Here is a 21,778-nt window from a genome sequence, read left to right on the forward strand (position 1 = left end):
ATGGACTAATATTATTAGTGGAGTCCCCCAGGGTTTGGTGCTGGGCCCATTGTTGTTTTGTGTATTTATCAATGATATCAATGAAGGTATATCAGGCTTAATGTCCAAGTTTGCAGATGATACAAAGGTTGGCAGAGTTGTTAATAACAGTAAAGACAGTATGCTACTGCAACAGGATCTAGAAAAGTTAGGCAGATGGGTTGAGAAGTGGCAGCTGAAGTTTAACATTAACAAATGCAAAGTACTCCATATAGGTAGCAGTAACTCAAGAGAAACGTACCAACTGTGTGCTACTAAACTCAGGGAGGTGGAGAATGAAAAAGACCTGGGGATAATTGTGCAGTCAGTCAGATATGAAGTTCTCTGAGCAGTTAAGGTGGCTGCTAGAGTGGTTCATGGAAAATGATATTCCTGTATATCATTTTGTCAATGATATAGAGGAATTTTTCTAGCAGTGACAAGGGGGTGATCATCCCTTTGTATAAGGCAATGGCCAGGCCACAACTTGAGTACTATGTACAGGTCTGGAGGCCTCATTTTAGAAGGATGTAGAGTTGCTAGAATGAGTACAGAGAAGGGCAACAAGATTGGTGAGAGGAACAAAACGGGTGCCCTTATGAAGGAAGGCTTAAGTTTTGCAAATTGCAGCATATGGGGACTAGGCACCTGCGAGGTGACCTGATCGAGGTGTATAAGGCCTTCAATGGTTTTAGCAGGCTCAATGCTGATGGGATACTTCTGCTTCCTCAGATTAAGAACCTGAGGAGGCATAGATTCAAATTGAGAAAAGACAGTTGTAGAATAAATGTGCGGAAGTTTGCCTTTAGCCAGGGGGTAGTTGATTGGTGGAACAGACTTCCATCTGTTGTTGTGGAAGTTGATAGCTTAAATAAATTTAAGGCTGAACTAGACAAACATTTGGAGTAGCTGATGGGTGAAATGGGAAGGTTTATTTTTTTTTTTGGCTGATGCTGTATAAGCTTGCTTTCTTGCATCATATGCCTCAACTAATGCTAATGCTAAAAAGCTCATTCTAAACATGTGATCAGAACAGCAAGAAAAGTACTAATACTGTACAATAATACATTATTTAATTATTATTAATAATTTACCGATATGGCTATTTAAAAGAGAAATAAAAGAATCTTAGCTACATTAGAAAATATTTTATATGAAGCAAACTACCACTAGAATTGAAAATGAACAAAAATACAGTGAGGTAATGGTAAAAAACAGTTTTCTGCAAAGGGAAAGTTCAGTCATTTTGAAACCTAAAAAAAATCATCACCTTCAAATCCTAAAAACTATTCCTCACTAATGTTGGTATCACCATCTTCAAATAACGCAGTGTCTTCAGTGCCATCAAGGGCATTACTAATTCCAGTCTTCCTGAAAGACTTTATAATTATTTTACCACTTATATTTCTCCAAGATTTCTTAACCCATTCACACACCTATGCAATGGTGGGCCTCTTCATTCTTCCTGTAGGTGTGAGGTCACAAATGGGTTCTCCCATCCATTTATTCCACTGTTCTCTCATATTTTGCTTAAATGGCATGTTTATAGATACATCCAAAGGGTGAAACTGGCTTGTCGGTCCACCAGGAATGACAACTACTTGTGAATTCAATTCCCTCACCCTCTTTTTAATGACTTAGGTTCCATGGGCTCTGAACTGGTTGCAAATGAGAAGAGATGGTTTCCTTAAGAGATCACCAGGATGCCTTGCCCATATTTTTGGGGCCATAAATTCATTCCTGATTCATCCATCCTTTTGGATGAACATGAACAAATACACCTTCTGGATTTTTTTCTTTAAAATATTAAAAATGGTGGTAGTTTTGTGCCATCGGCAGAGCAGATTAAAACTACTGTGTAATGTGTTTTCTAGTGCCAGGTGGTTTTTATTGACACCGTTTTAGACCCTTTGATATTCACAGTTTGTTGGATTTCCTTGTTCAAAAGAAGTTCATTTGCATGCCTTTATAACAAATTTATGGAATTCCAGTATTTTTTCTTCATAATCTGCTGGTAATTTTTGTACGCATTGATGTTTTTGTGCGCATTGATAAACCATGCCTTTGCATGAATTGGTAACACCAACCTTCTGTTCCAGAAAAATTAGGAATTCCTCATCCTTCTGCTAATATCCTGGCCTCATGCATAATCATTTTGGTAGAAACAATTCTTCCTAATTTCCGTTCACCTACTTAACCCACCGTTTTACATCTTCAAGTTCTGGCCAATGTAGGGTGGGATAACAAAGGTTATGTTTACTTTTTTTTAGCAGCTTGGAAGTTCTCTTTCTTGCTCCCACCAGACGCATATTATTTTTTCTGTAGGCAGTGGCCCAAAAAACCTTTCCATAGCTCTGTTGCCATGTTTTTTACAGTGATCTATTATGTTTAATTTATATCCAATAGTGTAACTCAACCTCTTTTCTCCTGCAGCCATTTTCTGGGGGTAAAATACTTTAAAATAATGTCAAATGCCAAGGTTAAACAATAATATTATGAAACAGGGTTCTGATTAAAAACAACTGGTATACAATTAATACTGTTCTTTATTTTATTTCATTCACCCACAATGATTACAATTCATTTCGTGATTATAGTCACTTCACACACAATTAAAGTACACTACCATACACAGAGACATACTCAACATCACGAAAGCCCACATAGAACTAACTGGCCCGCCAGCAGCGCCCTTTTAAACGATCAGCAAACTATTGAGAAACTTGGAGAAGAATCTTGAAGCTTCCATCACCTTCTAAGGCTTTTCCTGTGTTCCCTGGCTTTCGACACTTCTTGGAACTGATTCCAAACAATTCTTCAAGTCCAAAAGTACCCTAGGGTGTCCTATTATCCTTCAGAAACAAAAATATTCTAACTGAATGGCAAAATACAACCTGCCCGCTCGCCCCGACACCGATGAGGGAGGGCTCACTTCCGCACATAGGATGCAGGGTGATTTTTCCAAGGCATTTTTTCAGAAAAAAAGTGCATCTTATATGCAGTCAAATAAGGTATTTTTTGTTAAATTTACCGCACATAGCATTTTTAACAAGGAACTATTTATATCATGCACATCTCAAATTCCATCTTGTGAACTTATCTTGAAGGAGATGCTGTGATGGTCACTGGTTGTATATCTCTCTAGCACTTTCCAATTCCTAATATTATTCTTAACTGCACCAGTAGCTATAGTCAAGTCTATATATGACTGCCCATACACAGTCGAATAAGTGGGCAGATGTCCTTCTTCATTAATCACTTCCATTGTGGATGCAGCAATAAAATCCTCCAGTAACATTCCTCTTTCATCAGATACCTTGCTAACGAAGATTTAGCATTAGAGTCTAAAGCAACCACCATTTCACAAGAGCCAAATGCCTGCTGCAGCCTCTCAAGACATTCCACGTAAAGATCCATTTCTTCAAAATATTGACAATACACTGTCATGAGATATACTCTGCCAAAGCTCCCAATTATTTTGATTATTTTGCAACATATAAAGTTCTTGCTACAAATGGTCATCACCTTTGTAACAACTAAATATTGCGAGCGTACAATAATGGCAGCCATTGGCTTATCTCCTTCTTATATCCTCATGGATATCATCTAACTTGTCCACAGATTACATAAGGCTTCTGCAACAGGGCAACCACTATATTATCTCGCTCCATTAAATAATTTAGTTGAGATGCGACATTTTTCACATGTTGAGCATTCAATTGAAAAACTCCAAACTCACTAGCCATAATAATTTTTTTTCTTATAGATCTCCAAAGTTTTCTTACATTCAGGACATATCTTATCAACTGGTGTATTCCTCTTACAATTACAGCATACTGGTTGCTGATTACAATTTGGGCATTCTTTATAGGATTGTCCTTCTTTGGCACAGTGGCCACATAGCCTCTCCCTCTTACAAAGTTTTGCTACGTCTCCAAATGATAAACATTTGTAACATTGAGTTAGGATATGTTTCTCTAAATCTACATGCTGACCAGCCTATAAACAATTTTGACATATTCTTTATTTTCAACCACAATACCGAACCCAACTGTATGACCCAGTTCTCTGCCTGTTCTTGGTCTTATTTACTGATAATATTTCAATACTGTTCATATACTTCTTCTCTATCACATTAACATCCCTAAAATTCTTTAACCACAGTTATTTTAGAAAGTCATCTTTTGTTATCCACTTCTCTACATTAAATATCACCAATTTAGGCATAATAGGCTTAGACACAGTATATCTTAAACTCATACTCTGTATTTTCGAACATCCTTTTAGTTTTGCAATGTCGTCATCAGTCTAAGCCTCCACAATCACACTACGATCTCTTATAGGCCTAATATTTCTTACACACACTGATGACAACGTAGGTCTCACTTCCTTAAGGATATCAGCCTTTATCTCCTCACCAGATTTATATTGATCAGTCATTGCCTTTATAATCACCACCTTTGGAACTTTTGGAACCACTAAACCAGATTCCATCTTGTGCTTTGGCTTCCAACTTGTCCCAAAAATCAAGAATGATTTGTATAGCTGCAGTTGGAACCTTACTATTAATGTCCCATAAAAAACTTCTTAAACGACTTTTTGCTTCTCTGATATATTCAAACCTTCAACTTTATCAGTAACACTATCATCTTTTCTTTGTCTTTTCCAATTCTTTTCTTTCTTGTTTTGAACATCTGAATCAGAATTCACTTCTTTGGCTGGTATCTCAGCTTTTTTCTTTTTAGAGCCTTTCTCCTGTGCATTGAGGAGGACCTGAAAGTGATGATGACCTGCCCTTAACAGGAGTTCTTGGTATACTTCTACCAGAAAATACTTCTAATTCAGTCAGTTCTTGGACCTGACTTAAAATTTCCATATTTATTTCTTTGCATTCATTTATTTCTTCACGTTCATCCTTGGTTACTTCACTGGTAGCCGCCATCAATTCTTCATCACACAAAAAGTCAACCTCACTAGGGAAGACATATTTGTATAAATAAAATTAGTATATATACAATTAAAAACCAAGGATCAATAACATTGATAACTGGTTAAATATATACAATATATACAAAATGTTAGGGAGTAAGGAGCTCTCAATCTCAATCTTAAATGGAACAATTAAAATAACCATGAAATCTATTGCCGGTTAGTAAAATCCTCTGCCACCAAGATAATGGACTGGTGGTCCCAGGGGCTAATGCCACAAGAGCACGAAATTGAAAGGACTAACAATCACCTCAGCCCAATTTGACCCATTTAGCCGAGCAGGAATCTTCTGCCCGTCCATCCTAGACTATGTGGAAGTAGGGCCAGCTACTTTCAGGCGATATAACTCTGTATAATAAGAGAAAAATATAAATCTGGCTAAGCAACTTGTCTCGCTGTCATTTATTGCACAAACGATCAGTCCTAGATAGCCCCTAGGGTATGAAGAGCATGTTCAGATTTTCATTTAAATACTGAATTTAGAATTGGCACAATGTTTAAATGAAATAAGAAAACTGTGTTATTTAAGCTGGATAAAAGGAACATGAACAGATTTTCTGCATGAGTGAACAAAACATACCTAGAATTATCAGCTGGCTTGGCCTGTTTATGACTGCCTTCACCAGAAGTTTGTGATCCAGAAGTTCTTTTTTTGGGCAGAAATTCATTAATTTGACTTCTTTCAACAGTTCCTTTGGATCATGTACTGGATTTCGATATGAATCAATTCCACTCACTAGTAGAACTGACCATATTCAATTTGGTAACTCTGAAAAGTGCTCATATGGGTTTTCTCACCTCTTCGCCACTTCTAACTTCTAACCTCTTCACCTCTCACCACTTCTAACCTCTTCTTTAAATTGACTCAAATGTGGTTACTGTTCTACCAGTCTACTTACATTTAACCAAACACAGCTAACATATACACATGTGCTTCAAAATCTTTACTTCAGTGGCATGTATCAGTTGAAATTGTTTAAATGTATTTTCCTTTTAGCACTTCTTTCTAGATAGTAGTAAATGTCTACAAAATATTCATACACTTTCACAGGAAGGCATGTAGCTCCCTTTTCAACACACAAATTAATAAGCTTTCTATAACAAGAAATGCAAATAAACATTCAGCACATATGACATCATTGTCACTATGAAATGCTACATCTATTTTTGCTTTTCTGTCTATGCACTGAATAGTTTCTTTGTGGTTATTTGTATGCAAATGTCTGATTATATCACATATACTGTCACTTTAAACAGAAAAATCATACTATATGCAGTATACAAGGCAACATGTTACCTTTCTTAGAGTTTACAATACGTGGAAAATCTTGTGTATGTGCTTTCTGAAATTTTACTTGTATTTCTTTGGAATCCTACTGAAAGACATTTAATTAGCTTTGCATCACACAAGTACAATGAAATATTCACACATTACAGAGAACAATGCTGTTATCCTGATTTCTATTTCTCAATATAGGTTAGCACACACCAGATAGACAATTCATTAACAAAAATAAGTAGAAACTTGCAAATTTTTTTAAGGAATTACAATTTTAATATAGTTTTACTTTTTTTTTGCAAAAAGAAAAGGACCAGAAAAAAGTTCCTGCAAAAAGACACAGAAACTCTGTCACCAGCTATATTATGACAGTGTGACAAATAAGGGGATCAAACAGAATAAAAATGACAGATTCACCATGACAAATCGGAAGAGTTGCTTACTAAGTAGCACATATTGAAGAATCACTCTTGTAGATAATTATAGATCAACTAGTGATGCTTTTCTGTATTACCAATGTATTACTATTACTGTTGACAAAATGATACAAGGGAGCAAAGCTTATTAAATTTAAAAGGTAGACAGAAGTTTATTCCAGCAATCAATCAATCACACACTCTGACAGAATGTGAATTTACATACATCTATTCAACAACTGTCCTTTTTTTCCATTTAAATTTACGTCTCCTTTTGTGTCTCATCTGAGAAAGAGTAAAGATGCCACCGGCATTTAGTTTACCTGACCAAAATTTTAAAGCCTCACACATTTCAGTTAAGTTAAGCATATGCCTAGTTCATGAATGAAGTAATTTACAGAATGCCAGTCTTTCTTGGAAAGAAAATCCTTTTGTTAACCCTTTTCTAAACCCTTTTCAACAGATCTATGTACTTCCAAAAATTAGGTTTTCAAATCTGTATGCATTATTCCAGATGGGGCCTAAATATTGCTTTCCACACTGGGTTAATCACCTCCTAATCTCTGCTGGGAAAAATTCTTGTATATCACTGACAGAACCCTATGAGCTGTCCTAGCAGACTGTCTGCATTACTCAAAAAATTTCAGACTGTACAGTCATGCATAGGCATTATTTCATTCTGCACTACCTGGTGCATTCTATATGGAGCTACCCAAATGGTATTCTGTTCTAGAATTATTACTACCTTACTACCCAAATACAGTACCCGGCATTTATCAGTGTTGAACCTCAATTGTCAGTTTTCTGCTCACCTGAGTAGTTTATATAGATCTTCTTAAAGTAAAATATCCTGATTTCATCAACCATCCTGTGCTCTTTAGCCTGAGTCACTTGCATGGGGTCAAAAACCCAGGGGCTTTTTTTCAGGAGGAAAAAATTATTAGAATGAATGTACAAAAGAGTGGATAAAATTTATTTATTTTACCTTAACTTTCTATTGCTCATGCCCTCAATTTAACAAAGACATTTGGGTGGCATCTGTGTGATGTCCCTTTTTGTTTCAATTATAAAAAATTCATTTTTAGCTTTTTTTTTTTTCACCAAATTGCAAAACAGTAATCTATTAATTCTGATTTCCTAAAGCCAATTAAAAAATATCAAACAAAAATAAACACCAGAAACCAATGGTGATAACAAATAAAATATAAAAAATGATAATAGAAAAGAGTTTTTATTGTATTTTTTAGAATTTGCAGGGTGGCTGATTCCCTGGCTTAAAATCCATCTGCAATGTGAATGTCTATATTTTGTCAGCTGTTCACATTTAGCTAGTAAAATCAAAGCTCCACAGAGAGGTTAGACACCTATTGCTGGCATCTCACAGATGCCATAGGGAATGGGAATCACCTAGTAGAAAGATAAATGGCTTTGCTCACCTGGCATCTGCTGAATATGAAACAAAAATATTAATGTCTTATAATTCTCAATGCACTGTATCAAAATGAAAACAAATAATACAAATAACCAGTTAGAGAATATTGGTGAACAACAGGTATGCTGGAGGATTTGATTTCATTTACAAATTTTAAAAAATAATAATGAAAATAACAGAAAAATTTTAAAATGTGATGCACAAAAGAACCATTCTTTTTTGTCCTTTGTGACAACCTCAGATTGCAATGATTGCATTACCCACAATGCCAGATTTAGATAGTCTGGGGCACTGGCAAACAAATATAAAAAGTTAAAAAAACTTTACTCCTTACAGTAACTACGTTCATCTGGGGGAAGGGGCAATATCTTGGATTGTAAGAGCAACCATGCCACTGCATTCCAGTAAATTCAGCCATTCTTTTAACTCAACTTTAATCAAGATGATCATTAATTACTTCTATAACTATTAACTGAAAGTGTCTGTAATTCTGCCCAGACACAATAGGAGGGAGTATATGATGAGAGCCTTGTAGATCAATTCGGCCCTGGAGGGATTGTGCAAGGCTCAAGGGGTAGAATTTTTTTCAGCCTGGTCTGTACTTGTTAACAGGAGAAACTGCTTCTACAGGGATGGGATACACTTAAATAGAAAGGGTGCAACAATTTTTGCTGATGCTGTCGAGGCAGTGTTAGGTGGGTCGGAAAACTGCTAGTTGGGGGGATACAAGGACTAACAGATTAACAGTAGCCACTGGCAGAGGTGGAAGTGATTCTTGCACTGCTTCTATTGAAATGAGCAGAAGCCTGAAAAACAAGATGCAGGATATTTCAGAGACTGCTGGGAGTCATTGCGGTACAAGTAAACACATGGGTTGTGTTAGGGTAGCTAAGAATAGAAACAGGTGCATGCATACTTGCGTGTACACCAATGCTAGGAGTTTGGTAAATAAATTTGATGAATTTGAGGTATTGCTCAAAACATCAAAGGCAGATATTGTTGGGATATCAGAGACGTGGTGTCACACAGATATAAGGAATGCGGAACTGGAATTTGGGGAATACAATGTGTACAGAAAGGATAGACAGGACAGGAGGGGAGGAGGGGTTATGCTATTAACCCCTTAAGTTAAGTTAAGTTAAGAAACACATAAAATTCAAGGAAGTGAAGCCAGTCGACATCGATGGACAAGGCAGTGTCGAGTCAGTTTGGTGTGACATAAGCATAGGGAAATCAAAATTGAGAGTAGGAGTGTGCTATAGGCCTAATGACTCTGATGAGTATAATAAGATATTGTACAGGGAAATGGAGTGGGCCAGTAAATCAGAGAGTCTTATAATGGGGGATTTTAATTTCCCAGATATTGACTGGAATTTGTAGGTTGGTCACTCACACACTAGCCAGGCTTTTGTGGATTTATTGGATGATTGTTTTCTACATCAGCATGTTCGTGAGGCAACAAGAGGGAGCAATACTCTTGATCTGATTATCAGTAGTGATTCTTCATGCATTAAGAATCTGCAGATAAATGAACCACTAGGTGGCAGTGATCACAGTGTGTTGAAGTGGGATTTATTCAAGGAGGTAACTACCATCAGAGGTAAAGGGAAGGGTTTTTGTTTTCGTAAAGGCGACTATGATGGTCTGAGACAGTATTTAAATTCTATACAGTGGGACCAACTGATGATGTTACCAACAGCAAACTCAAAATGGGAAGCATTCAAGGAACTAATCTTGGAAGCTACCAGGCTTTACATACCAACTAAGAAATATTGTTCAAGGTTTAGGCCTAAATGGTTGTCAGATGAACTAATGAGACATGTGGCAGAGAAGAAAAATGCATGGAATACATACAAATTAATGAGCGACATGGAAGCCTATGATAGATATAAGTTGGTCTGTAACCAAGTCACAAAGGAGGTTAGGCAGGCAAAGGCAGACTACGAAAAATCTTTGGCAAAGGATGCAAAGAAAACAGAAAAGCATTCTTTACCCATTTAAACTCAAGAAGGAAAGGGATGAATCAGATTGGTCCACTGGATATTAATGGTTCAACAGTTGAGGACCCTGATCAGGTGGCTAACAATCTAAACGAGTATTTTGCATCTACATTCACGCATGAGGAGTTATTCAGGAAGGAGAATGACGTAGGTAAAGTAGACATTGGCAGAGAGCTAGATGATTTTGTAATAACTGAGAGGAAAGTGGAGGAGAGATTGTTGAGGATAAACATAAAAAAGGCACCTGGGGTGGATGGGATCTATCCAGTTATATTAAAGGAGGCAGCAAAGGAAGTAAGCAAGCCCCTAGCCATAATTATGAGAGCTTCTTTGGACTCAGGGGAGGTACCCATAGACTGGAGATGTGAAAATGTAACCCCAATTCACAAAGGAGGATCAAAGGCTGACACAAGTAATTATGGACCTGTGAGCTTAACTTCTGTTCCAGGAAAATTAATGGAGGCACTGGTTAAAGAAGCACTGCAGGATCATATAGACAAGAATTCAGTTATAGCTCAGACGCAGCATGGTTTTGTTAAGGGCAGGTCTTGCCTGACCAATTTGATTGGATACTATGATGTAGTCACAAAAGAACTGGATGCAGGGAATAACTTTGATATTATATACTTGGATCTTAGAAAGGCTTTTGATACTGTTGCACATGGAAGACTGCTACACAAATTGGAGCAGTGTGACATTGGAGGCAAATTGCTGCTATGGATAAAGGGGTGGTTGAGGGGTAGAAGACAGAGAGTGGTAATCAATGGACACTGCTCATCGTGGACTAATGTTATTAGTGGAGTCCCTCAGGGCTCAGTGTTGGGTCCATTATTGTTTTCTGTATTTATAAATGATATTGATGATGGTATATCGGGCTTAATGTCCAAGTTTGCAGACGATACAAAGGTTGGCAGGGTTGTCAAGGACACTACTGACACTATGCTGCTGCAACAGGATCTGGAAAGGTTGAGCAGATGGGCTGAGAGGTGGCAAATGAAGTTTAACATTGACAAATGTAAAGTACTACACATGGGAAACAGCAACCCCAGAGCAACGTATCAACTCTGTGGTACTACACTGACAGTGGTAGAGAATGAAAGGGACTTGGGGGTGGTTGTGCAGGCAGATATGAAGTTCTCTGAGCAGTGCAGACGGGCTGCAAGAGTAGCTCATGGAGTATTGTCAATGATATACAGGAATTTTTCCAGCAGGGATAAGGAGGTGATTATTCCATTGTATAAGGCGATGGTCAGGCCACACCTAGAGTACTGTATACAGGTCTGGAGGCCTCATTTCAAGAAGGATGTAGAGCTGCTGGAACGAGTACAGAGGAGGGCAACAAGATTAGTGAATCGAACAAAGGGTTGCTCTTACGAAGAAAGGCTTAAGTTTTGCAAATTACAGAGTCTGGAGACTAGGCACCGGCGAGGTGATCTGATAGAGGTGTATAAGGCTTTGAATGGTTTGAGCATGTTCAATGCCAATGGGATTCTTCCTCTTGCTCAGAATAATCACCTCAGAGGGCATAAATTCAAATTGAGGAAGGACGGATGTCGGATAGATGTGCGGAGATTTGCCTTTGACGGGTGGTTGGTTGGTGGAACCGACTTCCATCATTTGTTGTTGTAGTTGATAGCCTAAACAAATTTAAGGCTCAACTGGACAGGTATTTCGAACGAACAGAGGGGTGAAATGGGAGTGGTGTGTTTTTTTTTTTTTTTTTGGCTGATGCTGAATAAGCTTGCTTTCTTGCATCATATGCCTCTACTAATGCTAATGCTAACTGCATTATTTTTCTTTACAGAGAAGCCAAATATATAGATAGGTACATCCCTGCTTATTCTTTTCTTTGCATAGTGGCATAGTATTTGGGGTCAGGCACCACCGGTGGTTTCCCACATTTGTGCTGTAGTATCCTTTACATTTATATATGTATTGTTTGATTGAATTTAATCAATGTCTGAATTTGAATTCCCTTCCAACAAGATTCAAGCCAACAACAACTTCAATCTTCGAAAGGATACACCCTCCTAAGCTGATTTTTGAAACTTACAAAAATAGCTATAATTACTTGTAACACAGTTTATAAAAAGAGCACATCTCTCTCACTTCCTGAAAGAACCTTTAAAACACATAAATGCATGTTTAAAAGTCCCTTATGCAAAAAAATGTACAAAAAGTCTCAGAAGCCAATTGAATTAGGTAAAAAAAAGGGTAAAGTGCAGCCATTATCAACCCACTGCAGGATGGAAGCCTCCTCAACAATTCATGCTGATGGAAATGGACCATAATCTGCCACGCTGGTCCAGTGCGGGTTGGCAGATCGATCGTATTCAGCAGTCAGGGGCTTGAACCCCGGTCTACTCAAAGAGCATGTGCTACTGCACTCCCGCTCCTCTGCCCACTCGGCTACGGAGGCCGTTTATAAAGTGAATTAGGTAGTTGACCACAAATAGGCAGATCCATATTTGAGACCAACCTAATATAAAATATTTATTAGTCACTATAGCTAATTGGGCAAGATATGAGGATACAGTATTTCTGCCCCAGAATATATAAAGAAAATTGTGCCACTGTAGCTGAGTAGTTGAAATCGAGGGTGCAGCAGTACACACATTTCATTTGACCTTTGACCATGGTTCTAAATTAAGCAAACTGTGTTAAGCAATTGATAAATACAGTGCCTCCCTCTCTCTCTCTCTCTCTCTATATATATATATATATATAAGTGTCACCGGAGTTATATATATATATATATATATATATATATAACTCCTTGACTCTATATGGGCATTTTGAATTCTACACAGAAAATTTATTTGACCATGCGGTCAAGTAATTAAACACACAAGTATACTAGTACATATTTAATCTGAATGTGATCTAACACATGTGACTGCTAAATATGGTACTGTTCTTGTATTCTCTCTATATTGTAAACTACTCTGACCTTATGTATTTTCTGTTTGTTTATACTCCATTCCAGAGTATGAGCAGAAAATTTATTTATAAATACATGCACTTGAATAAAGGTTAAAGTGGAGGACGATGAGTGACATCTCGGTTTATAATGGTGATGGCAGAGATTTCAATTTTAGGAAATGGGGGGGGACTACATCTGTCTAAACCTGGAAGACAGGATGAGAAGAGAAAATGCAAATAAAATGTGAAACAGCTTAACACCACCATCGAGCAAGCAACAAATGTACAGACAATCCCCGTATAACACGGTACTTCGACTACACGGTTTAACTCTAACCCGATTGCTAAATTGCAGAAATCCTCACACAACATGGTACTTAAATAACATGGTTTCGCTCTAACATGGTTAGAGAATTTTGGTAAACCTTGCATAACAGGGTATATTTGAGCTTTTGTGCGGGGGACCCTGCTATTATGTTGGATGTAATTTTTCAACATTTCCACTATTTTTGGATCCCCGCTAGTCAAAAAATAAATAAATAAATATTGAGAAATCCCTGTATTTTATTTTGTTGGAAAATCCACGTGTTACATTCTGTACTATTGAACTTGTGCTTGTTGAATTTGTGAAAAATCTAGATTTCAAAGTTTTATTAATATTGGATAGCACACCAGGCCATCCAAAAGATTTAAGTCATCCAAACGTTGAAGTTATGTTCCTAGCACCACCACAGTTGTACTAGGTTAATACAACTTCTTTCATTCAGCCATTAGATCAAGGCATTATATCCACCTTTAAAACTCATTCCACCAAAAAATCGTTACAACGGATTTTGTAAAAAATTGATTCCAAATCTATTGAAGTAATGGAGGCATGGAAACATTTCTCAATTGTGGACTGTATCAGAATCATAACTTTATTGCTGAAAGAAGTAAAACCATCAACGTTAAATGCATGTGGAAAAAAGTATGGCCAGAGTCAGTTCATTCAGGAAATATGGTCGAACCAGCAGAAAACGGAATCAGTGTGATAGTAGAACTTGCTATGTCAGTAGGAGGGGAAGGTTTTGATGATATGACTACTGAAGCCCTCGTGGGTAGCACAGTAGATAGAATCGCCCTCCTACCCACACCGGGTGGAAAAGACCTGAGTTCGAAAACCATCGATGATGGAAGGAATTTTTACAAAGTAAAAATTCACTTTTTCTCTTCGCCTGAGCCCAACTAACTCAGCCACAAAGTGGCTGAGTTAGTTGGGCTCAGGCGGAGGTAGCATGGTTTTTTCTCCCAAAATCTTGGGTTTTTCATCCAGCAAAACAGAAAATCAACCTCAGGACACACGCAATTTATAGACAATATACTCAGAGTAACATGGCCTTAGTCACCTATGCTCATAAAAAAATTAAAAACTTAAAAGATGATTGCTGGTGAAGCAGATTTGGTGGAAATGGCATCAGAGGCAAAACCAAATCAATTCAAAGGATGATAGTGCAGATGAAAATTCTAAACTTCCAAATTTTACACTAAAAAAACATACGGGAAGGCATAAAGTTAGCCAAGCAATTAAAATCTCATTTTTTGAATGCAGATTCTTGAATGAAAGAAGCCCAAGGTTAAAGGGAGCTTGAAAAATGCTTAGTTCCATATGATGAAATTCACAAAGATTTATCAAGAAAAAGCAAACAAACCCAAATTACTGATTTTTCAAAGGGAGTAGAAGATACACACAATCTAGAATGGTGTATTTTTGTTAGCTTTTAGAACGTAACCCCCTTTTTTGTACTTTTTTTTAGTCCTGTATACCTCGGTTTCACACAGCACGACATTTTATCGGAACCTAACTACTGTGTTATACGAAGGTTACCTGTATATATATACCCATAAGAAAATAAAACACAAGGAGGATGCGGAGTTGGATGAATAAGGACTATCTATTTTAAAGGTACCATAGGTAGCTGAAGCCAACAAATTGTAAAAATTTTAAAATTTGCCAGATTGGTACCTACAGGAAGCAGCATACACACAGGCTGACTTACTTGAACAGTTGATACTAGCTGAAAATGTAGAACAAAGATGAATAAAAGTACGAAAATTTAACTAATATCAAATAAAATAACTGTATATTAAATAAACTGTTAGATTGAATCAAGAGTGAGAGGAGGAAGTCATAATTTTTTTTCTTAATGTGCACATATATACCATTTAATTAGGGCAATATTAGCAAACTTTTTTTATCTTTAAGTGTGATATACTATATTATATTACATTAATTTATTACACAAGTTTAGAGCAAAGAAATTCTATCAAACCTTTCTTTGTGGCCTGAAAACTATCATGTGGTTCTAATCTCTCCACTAGAGCTATAAGACGAGAGCTTGGTAATACTTGAGGATCACTGTTTATCCAATCCACTGCAATTTTAAAAGCCAACTCCTGCTCTTCATCTGATGTATCAAAGAGACCACCTAAAAATGACAGTAAAAACCATACAATTGATTAATTAAACTGCTATGCTAAATAAATTTAAGGTCTTAAAACACATTCATAACATAGCTAGCTTTGTCATTCTTTACAATTATTGTAAATTTATGATTATGTATCTGTATATATATGATTATGTCTGTATATATGCCCATATACATACTGTATATATATATATATACACACACACATATACAGGGTGATTCAGGAGGAATAGTAAATATTTTGGGAGGTTATAGTATCGATTATTCTGAGTAAAAAAGTTCATATAAACATGAGTCCAATTCTCAATGGATACAGAGATACAGCTGTTTTAAACAGGCACACAGCTCCCTGAGCCACATGTGACCAGGAAGCAGTTATAAACTGATGCTGTTTTGTGTTAGAAGTGTTGTTAAGAATGCAGCACAAATTCCACACATGCTGAATATGCCAATATGGTGTTTGTCTACAGTTTTTGTGGTGGAAGTGCTACTGCTGCTTGTAGAGAATACCGTCAACGGTTTCCTAACCGCAGAATACTGGATTCAAGAGCTTTACTAGTGTTTACACCAAACTGCATGTGATTGGTACAGTTCCCAGCGCTCACATTTCTTCTGAACGTGCAAATGAACAAAATGTAGATGAAATGGAACACATTCTTCAGTCGGTAGAACATAGTCCTACTATTAGTACATGAACAATTTCTACGCATATCGGCGTTCCACAGACAAGAGTATTTACTATTCACATACAGCAGGTGCAACATCTTCAACCAGGAGACAATGGCGAGCGATTGGAATTTTTTCGGTGGATGAATACTAATCATTGATTAATTCCATTAATACTGTTCAGCGATGAAGCTACTTTCACCCGTGACGGTATCAACAACACCTGTAACTCTCATAGGTGAAAATCCAATGCCAATGTAGAAACAAATTTTCGACATCGCTTTCAACATTCTATAAACGAGTGGTGAAGTATCATCGACAATCAGTTGACTGGGCCTGTTATGTTACAAAATAGTCTTACAGGGCATATTTACCTAGAATTTGTGCGAAACGAACTTCCACTACAATTGGAGGATGTTCCCTTGGTTACAAGGATGTGTACTTTCAGCATGACAGAGCTCCTGCACATTACACCCAACTGGTGATACAATATCTAAATCGAACTTTCCCTGAACAATGGATTGGCTGCAGTGGTCTGTTCATTGGCCACCAAGGTCTCCAGACCTCACTCAAATTTTTGTTTGTGGAGATGGTTGAAAAGTGCAGTATACAAAGAAAAGGTGAATACAAGAGACGAATTGCTCGCTCACATTTTGGATATTACTGTCCTTGTAAAGGAACACCAAGACGACCTCAGAAGAACAACATGTCATATTACCACAAGAGTTGCAAAGTGCATTGAGGTTAGCATTGTGATTTTCGAACATTTGTGAACTGCAAAAAATTTGTCAATTATTTGTGTTTTGTATCATTCAAAAAGTCAATAAATACACACAATAAGTCATAGTAGCACAGTGGTATCATCACCCTCCTCCCCACACCAAGTGAAAAAGGCCCAGGTTCAAATCCCCGTTGATGATGCAAGGAACTTTAATGGGCTTTTTTTCATTTCATGGCTGAGTTAGTCGGTCTCAGGTGCAGATAGCAAGGTTCTCCCCCCCCCTAGAAACTGGGGTTTTTTCATCCAGCAAACCAGGCAAATTGACCGGAGAACACACACAATTTACGGACAAAATAAATATATGGGTAGATGTAATCATTTACAGGTGACCCTAATATCATAATTTAAAAAAAAAAAAAAAACAATACATCATCTATCGTTCTTTAATACCTCTCATAATGGCTTTGTGCACACCAGTTTCAAATAGCCGTATCCATTGAGAATTGGACACATGTTTATATGAACTTTTTTACTCAGAATAATCAATACTATAACCTCTCAAAATATTTACCATTCCTCCTGAATTACACACACACACATATGTACACACACACACACACATATATACAGTGCCCTACCATTAATATCTGGACACATGTACAAATAAGGTTTATTTTGTTGAAAACTAACAGTGTACAGAACCCTTTAGCCTCTTGTCTCCATTGCTGATACAACTATGGGTCTTCCCTGACATGCTGCCATGAGGTAGGTAATGCATTATTGTCCAGAAAGTCTAGATAGACCTGAGTATTCATGGTTTTGTCTAACACAAGTATGATCCCAGGCAAGAACTTGAAAAACATCCCCAGACCATCACACACTGCCTCCTCCAAATTACATTGTCAGGATGATGAAGTTTGGAGGAGGCAGACATTAAACCAAACTTGGATATGATCATCAGGCTGGTAGATCATGTACCATGATTTGCCATTCCAAAACACAGATTTCCACTGGTCTGTGGTCCAAGGATGGCAGGCCTTACACCAAGATAGACAGCTTCTAACATTTAGGCAGACAATTAGTGGCTTGTATGTGGGTGCATGATATAATATATACTGGTGCACGATAGCCTGTCATCATTGCCTCATTGGTGAGGCAATGATAACAGGCTGCTGTTGGTTTTGAAAAGAGATGCATATAATATATATAAAAAAGTTTTTAAAAAAGTGCAAAATATCTGCACGACAGCGGATCCACATCATGCAGCATCCTGTGCACTGTACTGGTGCTGACGTGTGTCCCAATAATTTCACTGAGGGACTATGTGGGTTGCAACATCAATCCACATTCCAAGTGGAGAATTCTTTGAAGGGCTCTCCTGTCACATTCAGTTGGCTTCAGAAATTTTCCTGGCATCATTTCATGATGGTTTCAGAACCAGTCCGCTCCCACTTGGAGATCACAGCTCCAATCATCAACCTAGGATTCTGTCCATTTAATGCCAAGTGCAGACTGATTGCTTATGTGGCACCCTGTTATCATTTTGTGCCAAAAGTCTGTTAACTCCAAAAGTCTGTTTAGAATTGTGCTACTATCTCCTTGAAGGCTTATGAACATAAGCCTTCAAGGAGATAGTAGCACATGTGACAGACACAACAATAGTTGTGTCTGTCACATGGTGCTTGGGTAGGCCATGACTACCTAACAACGGAGGGCTGTTCGAATATTAATGGTAGAGCAGAGTATCATAACCTTCAACCATTGTCAATCCACTACAGGATGAATGCCTCCTCAACATGTTTCCAGCGGCTGCAGTCTTGTGCTTTCTGTTGCTTGAACATCAGCAAACTTCACAATTTCATAGATCCACCTCATCTTTGGTCTTTTTCTTGGGTGTTTGAGTCAAATGGTATCCATTCCAAAATTCATTTGGTCCATCTATCATCAGTTTGTCTTGATATATGACCTACCCATTTCATTTTAAGTGCCTCATTCTTTCAATGATGTCACAGACTTTGATTTGTTGGCAAATCCATGCATATGTTTTTCAGTCTCTTTTGGTTATGTTCAAAATTCAGCAGTCCATACTTCTCTGTGTGATTCTCAGTCTTGTAAAGCTTTGGCATTCAATATCCATGTTTCACAACCATATGTTAAGACAAGGAGGATACATCGATCAAAAAATTTTCATTTGAGAGAGCAGCAAGTTTGTCTTGAAGACTATATTAAGCTTTCCAAATGCTTGCCATTCCAATATTATTCACCATTCAATTTCCATTTGGTGAAATTTCTTGTCTAAGGTAAACATACCTTTCCACTTCTAGTTCTTGTCCATTGGCCATTATTTTCTTTGGACTGGTAAATTTGTTGAACACAACCTGTGTTTTCTTGATATTCATCTTCAAACTGAACTTCTTGCTTTCATGCTGAAGTTTATAAATTTTTTTTACCTGCAATTCTTCTAGATCACTGGCAAAGAGAATGATATCATCTGCAAATCGTAAGTGATTTAGGTAATCTCCAATTATCTTGAATCCTTTATTATCTCAATTTAGCTTGTAAAAAATTTCTTCTAAACAGGCTGTTTTTTTTTTTTTTTAGGAGCATTAGCAACTAAGGCCATATTGCTCCGGGGATATGCAGTGGTCATTCCCTGACCTTTTCGCATCCTCCGTATTTGGTGGTCACGGGCTTGAACCTAGGTCTAATCAAGAAGCGTGTGCTACGCACTGCTGCTCCTGTCCACCTGGCTACGGAAGCACTTCTAAACAAGCAGAAAACAGTTTGGGGGAGATTGTCTCTCCTTGTGAGATGCCTTTTTCCATATTGATCTGAACTTTATCACTGTTGACCCATATTGATGCAGTCACCTTTTCATATATTGATTGGAGAATATTAATGTAAGCTCAATCTACACCATGATTGATTATTGCTCGTTTTGTGATTGAGTTGAATGCTTTTTTATAGTCAATGAAGGCTATATATAATTTAATTGACAGTTGTATTCATTGTGCCCTCTATAACTTGCTGCACTATTTCAATGTAATCATTGTACTAAAGTCACTTCTGAAACCTGCTTACTCTTTGGGTTGTGCGCATCAAGTATTGTGCCTATTCTTCTTGAAAATATTTTTGTGAAAACTCTGTAGACAACTGGCAATAAGCTTACTGGTCGATAGTTTTTTTAAATATGCCTTGTCACCTTTCTTGTGCAGTAGGACGTCTTCTGCATTTTTCCATTCTAAAGTAGTTTGTTAAGAATAAGGCATTTTGAAAATAGTTTGGCTAGAACTTTACATAATGGCTGGCCTCTAACTTTCAACATTTCAACAGTGACTTTATCAGATCCTGCTGCTTTGTCATTTTTCATTGATTTTATAGAATCTTCCACTTCTTCCACTACAATTTCTGGTACAGCTTCTGCATCTGATGTTGGATCCAGTTGTTGTCCTTTATCCTTATAAAGATTTGAATAAAATTCTTCTACTCATTTTAGTATTTGTTGTTGCATCATTCTCAAGCTTCAAAGCAAACATCTGGCTCTTGGGTTTAACCATTTTTTGTTTGGCTTTCTTCAGCCTTTGATTTTCTTCATGTTCTTCTGACAAGATCAACATTGAACTTGCATATTTCTTCTTTTATGCATCTTATGGTCTTGCACATTTCTACATATTCTACTTTGTTTCTTATGTTACCACTTTGCTTCATTTCTCATCTTTTTTTCATCATGGCAATTGTTTCTTTTGATATATAGGCAGTATCTACAATAGTCTCAATGACTGTCATTATCGGTTGAAATGTCTGTGTCAGGAAAGTCTTGCGGCACATAAAAATGAGTGGGCAGTTCTAGTTCAAAGTTTTGGTGATTTTTTAAACAGTTGGATAGTGTCACTATTTTTCAATTTAGTCGACGTTACCAATTTCTTTCATTCTTTCTTGCAATGTTTGGATTTTTTCTCTCAACCGATGGTTGCTTCCAACATTAAAATGGTTCAAGACTGAGCAGTGAATATTGTTTTGTTTGTCAGAAGTCAATTTCATTAGTATTTTCAAGAGGGCTCTTCATGTCCATTTTCAATGGGCCTTTTTCTTGAAGATGAGTTCATGATGAACAAATTTTGTTCCTCTGCAAGTTCAATTAGTAGATTGCCTCTATCATTTCTTTTTCCAGTTCCATATGAGCTGACAGATCTTCCCCCATTTTGGATCTTACCAATTCTTGCACTGAAATCTCCCATTATAATTTTATAGTGGTAATCGTCCTGCTTGTAAAGGCACAATACATCTTCATCAAATTCTTCAACTTCATCATCACTATGGCCATTTGTAGGAGCATAAGGTTGAATTATTTTATCCAGTTTTAATCAAATTTGGCATAGCTTGACAAATCTTAAAATTTCACATTCTTGAAGTTTCATTCTGTGGATGAGACAACTGAAGCTATAGCATGGCATTTTATGGTATTGGTTTCAAAGGGCAATGTTTGAATAGTCATCAACTACATGATTATCAGCTAATCCCTGGTATATTAAAAAATCCATCAACCACTGTTCCAGCTGTTGGTCGAATTCCACCTTCTGTGTTACCGTTGCCTACGGTGCAGCCGTAGGCAATGGTAACCTTATAACCTTAGTCGTTTTTGCACCAATAAAATCAAAATAGCCTTAGTATAATAGCCTTAGTATAACCTTAGTCGTTTTTGCACCGTTTTTGCACCAATAAAATCAAAATCAATCAACCATTGCCTACTCTACCAGTTGTTCCCCTATTAGTGGGAACTACAGTTAGCAGACAGACCAAATGACTTTATGTTGGCAACATTCTTTTTGGTTGTAGCGAGGACGAAATTATGGATTTTTTTAATGCCCAA

General features: G+C 37.2%; 1 protein-coding gene across 2 annotated transcripts in view; it reads right to left on the reverse strand.

Moving 5' to 3' along the window:
* The window catches only part of LOC150080953 (glutamate receptor ionotropic, kainate 2-like), a 225,376-nt gene that overhangs the window by 179,897 nt on the left and 23,701 nt on the right, over positions 1 to 21,778 (reverse strand). For both annotated transcript variants that reach the window (XM_090381164.1, XM_090381165.1), the window contains exon 2: positions 15,366 to 15,521. In XM_090381164.1, coding sequence (XP_090237290.1) covers positions 15,366 to 15,521 — 156 coding nt within the window. The remainder of the gene's footprint in view (positions 1 to 15,365; positions 15,522 to 21,778) is intronic.

Source organism: Mastigoproctus giganteus, chromosome 9 (assembly GCF_048544385.1).
Source record: "Mastigoproctus giganteus isolate SK-2022 chromosome 9, ASM4854438v1, whole genome shotgun sequence".
Taxonomy (NCBI): Eukaryota; Metazoa; Arthropoda; class Arachnida; order Uropygi; family Thelyphonidae; genus Mastigoproctus; species Mastigoproctus giganteus.